The sequence below is a fragment of the Colletotrichum aenigma genome (assembly GCF_013390185.1).
Source record: "Colletotrichum aenigma strain Cg56 chromosome Unknown KSG_Cg56_contig09, whole genome shotgun sequence".
Lineage (NCBI taxonomy): Eukaryota > Fungi > Ascomycota > Sordariomycetes > Glomerellales > Glomerellaceae > Colletotrichum > Colletotrichum aenigma.
The window spans coordinates 1,286,852-1,298,450 of NW_023500915.1; the positions used below are offsets into that span (position 1 = coordinate 1,286,852).

The following is an 11,599-nucleotide window of genomic DNA, read 5'->3' on the forward strand; positions in this document are numbered from 1 at the left end:
GGAAGTGGAACATCATTCGACGAAAGCACTATCTTCCATGATAAGTGAGACACAACCTAGCATCTGCCTCCTGAGTTCGACTGGCCAAGGTCTCAGAGCTTTCATATTGGCAGTCAAGGCCACCTTTGACCCATCCAGCGCCTCCTGAGCTTGTGAGGTCGGAATAACTAGCCAAATAGCAATGGTGGGATAGTCTTTAAGCTTAGACCTGGCGAATCACGACTCAACTGGGCTGATATGCTGCAAATTTTGAACGGCAAAGAGCAGGGCAATCCCCAGAGAGTGGGCTGGGGAGCGAAGCACATGTGCCATGCTCGTCTTCCCTCTTTTTGGCCGTCCCTTGAGGCCTTGGATCAAGGCTAGAGGTATTCGATCACAATTGTCGGGGTTTCTGGCTTGGAAAGACTGACATAGGAGCAGCATAGCAAGCCTTGCACGCCTACAGAGGGCGTACCATCCCTGTCACCCGTGGACAAAAGGTTTGACCATTTTATAGATTCTCGTGGGGTTCCATGCGCTAGAATATTATATCAAGTCTGTTTTGGTAGGTTATCGATAGCAGACTGCAGAACACAGTGCACGCCTATCCATCCATATCCATCACTCACCCATTCTCATTGGACCGCCATACACTTGCGGCACAGCCCCAACTATAGAGTCGTTACCCCTCCTCAATGGCCAGTCTGGTCTCTATTACGAGACTTTTCTTTGATATGCAAGATACGCTATCTGTTGCAGCGAGCTGCAGTGATTTCTTGCAGTCTTTCTCGACTACTAACCTCCATATAGATCACCACCAGATTGCTGGTCCCTTCGTGTATGTCCAGCCTGACCATCACACCACTTCACACGTTGGTAGTCCTCCAGACGACCTCAGCTAAGCCACCGTTCAATATCCAATCAGATTTATATCGGTGATCCGTTTTCTCCCGTATTTGATGCTCAATCTTCGAGACGCCTTCAGGCTCCAACCCCTCCATCCACCCATCCCTTCTGTTCTGTCTCTCGCGACCATAGCGCTCGGCGATTCAGATCACTATCGTCGCGCTCCCAGATTCGAGAACCCTCTTATGACAGATAATTAGAGGCGTTGAGCGGGCATTTTCCCTGTCGCCCGGGTCACGCACAGGAAACGATGGCGGAACCCCTCTCTCCGAGTGAGATCAGGAATCGCATCTACTCAACGCGGCAAACGATCAGGAACCTGTCCCCAAATCTTCGTGTCTCGAACGCCGATCGTGAAGCGACTCGTACGAAGCTAAAACAGCTCGCCGAGCTTATCAAGCAATACGAACCCACAGGAAGCAGGATCCTCTCGCTTTCTCCCACTCTTGCTGGCGTCTCAGCAGCGACAGTCCACTGCGCCAACATCCTTGCGCGTTTAGATACTCTTCTAACAAACTGCAAACGTGATAAGATCATCTGGAAGCCGGATGGAAAAGCTAGACTGGCGAAGTTGAAGAAGGAGCTCGACGAGTGCACATTGGCCTGGAGTAACATCGTCAAGCAGGTTGGCAAGGTTAATGACCGTCTAAAGAAGCTCGACCGGGTGAAAGTCTCGACTGGGAAAAAGACTGGTGCGACAAGTGGAGGAAAACTGACCAGACGCTCTTCGTCGCAAATTGTCAAGAGGAACCCTAGCAACCCTGTTTCAAGGCCAGAACCAAATTTTCATTCGAGATCCGTTAACCATTGGGAAAGAGATTCTCTCATTCCTACCGGTGCTGCTCCACTACTTCACTCAGAGTCTCCGGCGGTTCACATACACATCCACAACCCAACTTTCATCTATGCACCCTCCAACAAGTAAGCCCAGCACGCCGACGAAGCTCGCCACATATGTGCAAATCAAGGGGCAGCCGAGGCATTCCAGTACACGAAGTGATTCAAGAAGTGTACATCGATTCTGTCAATGGTCGGCGCAGACACTCCTGCAAACGATGCGGAGCCGCCAAATTTGTGTGCTGCGGCGTTGGTGGCTGCCTGATAGGATGTCAGGAACAGTTTCAATAACGACTTCTTTGACCGATGGGTTCATTTTCAATCACGACCATTTGGAAGTATCGTCATCATGGAAGTGAAAGAGGCGATGTTCCAGATCCGTTGTTGCCGAATAACTTATATTGCAGTCAACGATCGGCAAGATTTGGCTAGAGGGACACTAAATTGTACAGATAACGTCGGTATGCGTGGTGGAGAGGAGCTCTGATTTACCTGCGCTGTCTTTTTCAACTGAAAGAACTTGCCTTCATGGCACAATGTTTTATTTTTGTTTTGGCTTTTCCTACATGGCGCACGGCATCTTTGAAGAGAACGCCTCAGGACATGCTCGTATCCTGATACGACGAGGGACTAGGAGGCCTCGGCTTGTTTGAGCCGATCAAATCATGCTTAGGTATTCAATTTCGTAAAAGCATGTCTCGTAATCGACTCCATTTCGTTGCGTCCAGAAGGCGGAAGTCCATTTCACACGTGATCTAGTATGAACTCGTGTTAAAGACAGTACCCAGAGGTGGATGGATCAAAACGTTGAAGACGCCAGCTACTGAAGACAAGTGGCTATATACTTTCCTTGCCTTGCATGAACAGTATATACCGTCCTTTGAAATTATTACATCTTCCGTGGTCAAATCTCGTAGCGCACTGATAGTTGCATATCAGTTGCTATGTCCATATAGTCGGGCTCTGGGAATCGCTGTACCAGGATTAGATCATAAGCGACGTCCCACTAATTCAACAAGGTGACTTCAGTGTTCAGACGCTGCACGATTCCACCGGCATCAATCACGATCAAATCGTGCGTCAATCATCTTTATAGGAGGCGATGTCATCACTCAGATAGACATTGGTTTCAAGATGACGATATGGCTGGCTGTTCGCTCAGCCGCCCTCGCCCGGGCCTCCTGCCTCCTCCGCCGACCGGCGTGCCGGCATTACTCGGCCGTGGTAGCACCCAGGAAGTCGGACCCGCTCCGGATCCTGTTCTGCGGCTCCGACGAGTTTAGCTGCGCTGCACTAAAGGCCTTGGACGCGGAGAAGAAGCGCAATCCGGGATTGATTGAGTCGCTGGATGTCGTAGTCAGGCCTGGCAAGTTGACGGGGCGTGGGATGAAGCAAATCCGTGAGGGTGAGCGTTTTCCTTCAGCGCGACAGGTTGAGCAGCTTGCGCTAACTATCCCCGAAGTGCCATTGAAATCCCTTGCCGAGCAACTCAGACTGCCAATTCATGTTAGAGACACATTCACTGGGTGGAAGGTATTGCGGTTCCAAACTTGACCAGCGATTTACCATCGCTAACCATGCCAGCCTCACAACGACATCAACCTCATCATCGCCGTCTCTTTCGGTCTCTTCGTTCCCCCAAGGCTACTTAACTCCGCCAAGTATGGAGGACTCAATGTGCATCCATCAGCACTCCCAGAGTGAATACTGTCGCATCTTACCCAATACCGCTGCCGCTGACGATCGCCAGTTTCCGAGGCCCGGCACCTCTGCACCACACTCTCCTCCAACGACGTACACACACCGGCGTCACCCTTCAAACTCTTCATCACAAGACTTTCGATCACGGTACCGTTCTATCCCAGACGCGGCCCCCAGGCATTCCCATCCCGAAGGACTGCACTTTGCAAGGCCTGCACGACATCCTCACCCCGATAGCCGCCAACATGCTCGTAGACGGCCTTCGACGAGGCTTGCATGTACCGCCCCTAAAGGATGTAGGCTGGAAGCCGACCGAAGAAGAGCAGGAGATGCTTTGCCATGCGCCGAAACTTGCCAAGCGGGATAGTCAGATCAACTGGTCTACGTGGAGCGCGGACGATATTGTACTTCGTCAGCGGGTCTTGGGCTCGCTGTGGTCCATGGCGTTGGCGGACCGCGGGCGCAAGAAGTCAATGAGGCTGATTCTCGAGAACGTGGAGAGCGTGAAACGACCCGCGGACGTCGAGAGATGGATTCAAACATACTTTGAGCGCCAAAAGTCCGGGTTTCAGCATAAACGCGGTGAGTTTGATGAGAAGGAAGCTGTCGAAGAGAATCAAAAGTTGGGTATTAAGGTGATCGACTGGCTTTGGCACCCCAAGCATACTTCTGCTGAGGACATTATGAACGCTAAAGACACCAGGCTGGCTTACTTTGAAGAGAAGGACGGCAGCATCTTGATCCCGGTCCCAAAAGGAGGGTGCCTGAGGGTACCGACGATAAAGGTTGAAGGCTCAAGCAGCAAACCAGCAGCCAAGGCGATTTCCAGCAACTTTGGTTTTATCGAGAAAGATTGAACCCTCTAACGGGCATAATGACTGCCATGGTTTTGAGCGCGTCTTTTGGTATCTAGACTACGAGCTGGTCGGTATGGTTTCTGGTTGTTGACGGCCAGCGACAACTTGTAAGATGGCTCACAAAAGGTAGTGTCAGCGATGAAGGGTCATGTATTGGTCACTGCATAGAAATTCTAATTCGGTCATTGCCAGGAGTTGTTCCAATAGGTATCTACTGAGACGACGCTCTCTGAGGACAGAGAAACCGACAATAGAGAGTTAATTCAGTCATTGCTGGACCAGGGGTGCGGCCATGCGGCCGAAGCCCGTGAGCTGAAGATCTGGACTCAGTCTAGGTGGTCATCAGCCGCTGCATGGATGCGCCAGCTAGACTATTGCTCTCAGCAGAAGTGTTCTTTGAAGATTGCAAACCCGAACCTAGCTGCGCCAGCCAGTGTTATGATTGCCACACGCGAAGTCGTCGAACCACCGTGACGTTCCTTCCCAGTGATTACCATCCATCGCCAGGACCTACCCACATCGCCAGTAAATCGTACTATGTGTCGAAATTTAAAATTGCTCACTCAATTTACTTCAACTTGCTCAGTTCTGAACGCACACTCGGCAGCTTGAGGAAGGCACTAAAGTTGACTTATTCCAAGTGCCTTCCTTCTCAACTTGGTTTGCGTAACCACTGAAAAAGGCAAGAATTTCTTCGACAGGTACACTTTCCATAACTCATCTCACTGCGCGCAAAGATTTTCGCAGGTGAGTTTGAGCATCCACAACTGCCGTTTGCTCCTTCTTTCTCCGTTTCGTCGAGAATCTACCTCACCTTCTCACCTTCTCCCCTTCCAACCCAGATACCTCAACCCTTCAGAGTCAGCCATCGAACCTTACCATTCACACAGATCCCAAGGTACCACTCTACACAAGAACATCAGACATCGGAGAAAGAATGCGACAAAATCTTGGACCAGCCGAACGGGTATCCGCCGAAATTTCGAATTCTCGCCGATCAAGCTCCATGCCCCCTGACTACATGAGAGCTTATGGTCGGTTCATCGAAGCAATCAAGGTTGCCCTCAACGAATATAATCTCAGCTCTGGCGAAGCCCCTCTCAAGTTTGTCGGCCCAGTCCTCACACCCAACAACAAGATTGGCGAGATCCGCATCGTCGAAGACACTGAGCCGGAGGAAGACGAGGATTCAGGCATCGGAATGGAGTCGGAGTCGCTTTTCCAAGACAGACTTGCCGCCATAATGAAGAGCAGACCCCCTTCTTTGTCTCCGATGAGGGAATTTCCACGGTTGACAAGACCGAGATTTATCTCCTCGGCTGGTGAGAATGAATCTGAGCCTATGATGATCGACACCTCACCGGAAGCCACGTCCATGACACTGGCGCGTTCACAAGGCGAAATTTCGAACTCTCCTCCTCAACGCAACGGAATTCGGCAGCTACATGACGTGGACAACTTCGACTGGGAACCCACCCTTACGACTGCGGAGTACTCGTTTACGGCGAGTCACCCCGAAATCCGTGAGGAGGCCGCCTTCAACCGATTTATTCGAGATCGCTCACAAGCTCCAACGCCGAATGCCTTTGTTCAGGCACAGCACGCTACTACAGTCGAATCGAAAGTCACCAGGGAGGATTCTTTCATTGAAACCGAAGATGAATTGGGAAAGGATGCCATGGCTCTGGGCGTTGGCGACCCTCACCAGGCAGACGACGAGAACGGAGACAGTGCTACCCTTGACGCCGTTAGTGATGACGATGTTGACAAGTTCCTCAGCGACCATTGCCAGGAAGACGAAGAGAATGACGGCAGTGCCACCCTCGATGTGCTCAGCGACGGCGACGCTGACAACGTCCTCAGCGACCCCGATGTTGACAATCCGCAGAGTACTACCGAAGACGTTGGAAAGACGGTTGTTATGGTCATCGACAGCGACACCTCCAGCGATGACAGCGACCAGGACTCCGAGCACAGCATCTACAGGCCATCAATCCACAACTCTCCCTCCGAGAAGGGTTCCTTGCTTCGCTTCCGACGCTCGACGCCTCTCAGCTCAAATTTTCTCGAAAACGAGGACGCCAGGGAAATGCCACCACCGCCTCGCGCATGCTCACTTGATAAACGCTCCGCTACATCCCCTGTCCGGAATCTGATCCGGTCGGGGCCTGTCCGTCGACCCAAAGTATGGCGCCCTACGCTCTGGACGCCAATTGAGAGGTTCACTCCAAGCCAGCGGATGGAGTTCGACGGGGCCCTGCGTCACTCGCTTGCTACTGCCACCCGTGGTACGACCGTCTGGAACGGTCTCTTCAACGGCTCTCGGGAGTGGGACGATTGAACCAACCCGCGTGCTTGAGCATGCCTCGAATGCCGAGAAGCCGACGACCAGATCACCTTGAACAAAAGCCATCAATTCATATGAATATTATGAGATTTAATCAATGGTAAGTTTTGGGCGACATCCTGAGGGGGACGTTTTGCTTACGACGACGGCAGGTTCTTCCAAAGAACCATGAGAGACCCGCACCTCAACAAATTGCACGAAAATGAGGTCTATTCTTTGGGATCATCGAGGGAGAATGTTTTGCGCTTTAATTTCCTTTATCTGATTTTTGACAGTTTGTAAGTCTTTCTGTGCCACGCTGGCGTTTTCGGAACTAACTTTGGGGAAGGATTTCTTAGAATGCGCACTTCCCCTTAGCCCCGAGGCACGATGCTTGCCGCCAGCCACGGACACATATAATCCTACATCATTCCCACAGACCTTTCCGGCCGTACAAAGAATAGAGAACACGGACTCGGGAGGAACACAGGGTTCATTTTTCAGGGACTGACAAGGGCATTTGGTGTTATTGGACATTGGGCGGAGGAGCCCGGGCATGGACATCAGGATCATCACAAACCAGGACTGGTAACGACTGTAACATTCCAATTTTTCTCTTTGCTCTACCAACACATTACTTCGAACCACTCATTACATATGAATATATCATAGCTTGGAGCCCTTTCAACGATGGACTGCCACCGTCAGGTCCACGTCGAGCCTTCCGAATGAGTGAGACACTAAAATGTATCCACCAACTAATTGACTTGCGGTTTTGTACAAGACGCGCGCGCATACACACCAACGTCGTCGTAGCGAACGGCGATCGGCCTCCCCCCGGTTTGTTGTTTACTCGAGACCGACGTCTTCGGCTCACATCTCTGTATACAACCTCTCACCCACTACTAGATGGAAACCCCCGGCAAGTGAACGCGGGGGGGATCTTTGGGTTTCTGTGTCCTAGACCACCACCACCAGCTTTACATCACCAAGCCGATGACAACGGAGACAACAGCGGCCAGGCTGAGGGCACCGACGGTGCGGACGCCAGCGGCGCCGGAGTCGATGCCGTTGTTGCTCGTGGAGCCGCCCTTGTTGCCGTTGTTGCCGTTCTTCTGCTGCTGGCAAATGCCCATGAGGGTGGAGTTGTTCATCATATCGTTGAGCTTGGCCTCCTTCTTGGCAGCCTTGGCCTTGAACTTCTCGATCTTGGTGGTGTTGCCCTTGAACTTGTCGTTGAGGGCGGTGTCGTTCTTGGAGAGAGCGACGAGCTTGCTGTTCGGGTTGTTAGCGGCCGTTCGTGTCATCTGCCATCTTAAATGGGAATAACTTACTTGAGCTGCTTCATCTCCTTGCACTCGCCCTTGGTGGTCCTGGCGGAGCAGTACTGGAGGAGGGTGGTGTTCTTCTGCAAGTCGGCGAGCTTGGTCATGCCCTGCTGGACCTTGGCCTTGATCTTGTCGGCCTTGGTCTGGTTGTTCTTGGTGATGGCGGCGAGGGCGGTGTCGTTGGCGACGAGCTTCTGCAGCTTGTCCATGCGCTTCATGAAGCCGCACTGTCCGTTCTCCTGCTGCACGGCGCGGACCTGGTCACACGTCGCCATGAGGGTCGTGTTCTTCTTGGCCTCGTCGAGCTTGGGCTGGACCTCGGCGGCCTTGGCCTTGATCTTCTCGATCTTGGTGGCGTTGTTCTGGGTGATCTCGGCCAGGAGGGTGTCGTTGGCCGCGATCTGGACCAGCTTCTCGCCCTTGAGGAACCGCTTGCACTGCGCCTGGGTCGAGTTCTTGCCGCCGCCTTGGTGGTCCTTGGCGAGGGCCGTGGCGCCCAGAAGGGAGACGAGGAGGAGAGAGAGCTGCATGTTGGCGGCTGTGTGGTGGATGTTGTGGAGGAACGGAGGTGGAGATGTTTTGATTTGTGAGGTTATATATATAAAAGGCGGGCCGGCCGCAGTAAAGAAAGACAACTACTGAGAATTGAAGAGATGATGAGATGACCGCAGGCCGCTGAGCCAACAAGAAGAGAGGAGGGATGAGGGCAGACACGGCCAAGTCTTATACCAAAGGTTCATACCACACCCCACGCGGACCAGACCACCCACACCGGGTCTCAACCGTCCGTCGAATTCATCCCATCTCCATGTAAATGCGTGTGCGCGTGAGTGTGAGCGTGTCGAAGTGTGAGTGTACCCCCTCCTCTCTCTTCAGAACGGCACTCGCACGAAACCGACATACCAAACGCACCTTGAGCAAGCCCCCCTCCCCCCTCCCCTCCCCAGAAGGACGTCGCCCCCGTCCAACGAATCGCCCTTCAGATGGCATGTCTCAACCCCCTCCTCCGCTACGCGGTGCCTGGCCGGCTGTGCCCACCCACACACGCTGCAACCGTAGTTCGGTTTATCGGTGCGCGAACTCGCCTCTCCGGTTCTTTCTGTGTCTTTCTCGCTGTGCCTTCTATGTTCAGCGGTTCGGCGGGCCATGCACCACCAATTAACACCCATGGGCTACATTAACAGTGGCAGAATGCAAACCCAAAATTGGGTGCTTGTTCGCTGACATTGCTTGCGCGCGGCTCACCGAACCTGGGTGAACCCTCGAAGCCATTTCCTTTGCTAATATCGGACATCGGGACCTAAGCGGCGAGTTGTTCTTCTCTCTCTCTCTCTCGCTCGCTCTCTTCAGTCCAACGTCTAATGATACATTCGCGCGGCAGACAGCTGCCGTTCGAACCAGGTCCAGATCATGTGTAACAGACGATCCGCCCCCCGTTCGTAACCAAACTTGACATTGACACTTTTTTTTTCTGAAGTTCGATACACGCTATCACCGAGGGCCTGACGTGGCCTTGGCGGGAAGTGGGCGGTAATTGTGACTTTTGGGCGCGCCAGCGGTTGAGAGAGAAACACATCACGGACATTTTCTCCTGTTGTTTTTCCAAACGGGACCAGCCCCCCGGCCTGCGCTGCTGACGACGGTTGCAGTAGCAGGGGGGGGCAGATGGGAAAATCCCACGGCAAATGGGCGCTTTTGCGGCAACGACATGCCGCACGAATTACGACTCTGGTGTGTACGGGACCAGAAAAAGGCGCCCCCAGTAACAACGATTTCAATCTGTCTCTACTGCCTGCACCGTACCCGCTAGCGCGTTGCTTCAGATGCGGCTCAAACGGCATGTTTTGGCACTCTCTCTCCTCCACTCTTTTACTGAAGTGCACTAAGGCTAAACCCCCTACACCCCTGCCGCCTCCAACGTCAATCCCAGCACCCACGCATTGTCCGTTTCAGCTACCCCCCAGCCCGGACGCGACGAAACACCGCTGATCGATCGACGGTACAGCTTAGCTTAGCCCAACACACAACACACACACACACTTTCTCTGCGCCTGGAGACGGATAATGCCTGGGATCTTGGCCAGCCTTCTTCTGTTCGCCATCTCGACCTGGCCGTCCTCGCCCAATGACATTGTGAGTCGCAATTGCTGGCGACGGTCGCTCGAGGCCTCGAGGCCAATCGTTTTCGCAGTAACTGTACCCAAAAATGGCACTTACAGCGGAGATTCAGGCCCCCTCCCCCCCTTCCGTTGGCCCCCATACAATAAACCTTGTCAACGCAAGGGGGGAAAAGAAGGTGATCTCGACTGCTCTTAATACAATCTCGGGTAGGAGAATGGCAATCATGTGTGCCAAGATTTGATGAGAGGCGGGCCTGCGATGTAACCGCAGCAGTCGAGCATAGCAGATCCAAACGCACATCCCCTTTGCGCTCCCTCTTGGGTCTGGTTCACACCGTTCAGCAAAGTCACTCTTCTTTTCCCGCGGTTGTTCCGAGGTAAGGTAGTCTCGATACACTCGCCGGTTCGCTACCGCTTCTCTTACACGTGTATACGTAGCCCAGATACACAATTCAAGCTTCGAGGCGGCGCTAGCGCTTGTTTAGCTGCCGTCCCTGCCTAGCCTGGCACCTGGGGGGGAAAATGGCTGCCGTGTTACCCTACAGGAGTGACAGGAACCTATCCATCTGTGAGATCTGCCCCCCTCCCCCGAGGTGGCTAGTCTAGTGGGAGATCCGCATGTGAGGCCTTGGCGATTTGCGGCTCAATGCATCCGTGTCTTGGTCAAGTCTGGAGTTGAACGAGTGCACCTGGCGACATGCGACTATGGGAGGAATCATCTTCTCAAGTACAGTGGCGCTCAATAACGGACAAAGTGGTATGGCGTCGTTACGGCGATGCAGGAAAGTCAAAAAGAATAAAAGGGGTCTTGGCCGAAAGATGCGCCAAAACGGCGTCTTCTGCCGTCTCGCATTCGTCTGCTTTTGTGATGTACCGTCCGTGATCCTCGCCCGCGGCCGAAGGTGAGCCGAAAAGGTGAAAAGAAAGGGAACGAAAGAAAAGAAACGGTGGTCACCGCTCCTTCGCGTCGTGTGTCCGTCCAGCCAGTCGCCTCTTCACCCGCAGAGCCGTCGTCATCTCGTCGTCGGACCATACCGCGATTGGAGGGGGGAGCAGGACCGGGCTTGTTCGATCTTCCTCTCGTCTCTTGCACCTCGAGGTCCAACAGTCCTTGCTCGCTGGGCCCGTTGTCGTCCGGAAAACTCTGTCTGTTTGCTTGTGTCATCCCCTCTTTCCGATGCCATACGTCGTCTCCCTTCGAGGTCTCATGCTTGTCTTGACGAATACCGGCTTTCGCTTCCGCTTCGGCCAAATTTCTCTGTCTGACTGGCAGCTGGAGAAACTGCACTTGTTGCAGCTAGCAAAGGACGATGAAGTGGATTCCCGTAGCCGCTGCGAGATGCATTGCTGCTGCTGCTGCTGCTGCTGCTGCTGCTGCTGCTGCTGCTGCTGCTGCATCTGAGCGCGCATACGTACCCTTACGACGAGACATCAAATCCCGTAGGCATATCGGCGGTAAAGCCAAGAATGGCCAGATTTTCCCTCCTTCACTTCATTTTCCCAGACATGTCCTGCAGATACTGATGCCCGTGATCGACGTCCCCG

At 53.3% G+C, this 11,599-nt stretch overlaps 2 protein-coding genes across 2 annotated transcripts; one reads left to right on the top strand and one right to left on the bottom strand.

Annotated features, from left to right (window-relative positions):
* Window positions 1-5,217: 5,217 nt before the first annotated feature.
* On the top strand, window positions 5,218-6,621 carry CGCA056_v013045 (uncharacterized protein; the record flags this gene model as incomplete). Its single annotated transcript, XM_037328289.1, has 1 exon — window positions 5,218-6,621. One exon carries the CDS (start codon window positions 5,218-5,220, stop codon window positions 6,619-6,621), a length of 1,404 nt encoding a protein of 467 aa, XP_037172557.1.
* A 965-nt stretch (window positions 6,622-7,586) lies between these two features.
* On the bottom strand, window positions 7,587-8,464 carry CGCA056_v013046 (uncharacterized protein; the record flags this gene model as incomplete). The annotated part of the gene is made up of 2 exons (XM_037328290.1): window positions 7,587-7,881; window positions 7,941-8,464. 2 exons carry the CDS (start codon window positions 8,462-8,464, stop codon window positions 7,587-7,589), a joined length of 819 nt encoding a protein of 272 aa, XP_037172556.1.
* Window positions 8,465-11,599: the final 3,135 nt, after the last annotated feature.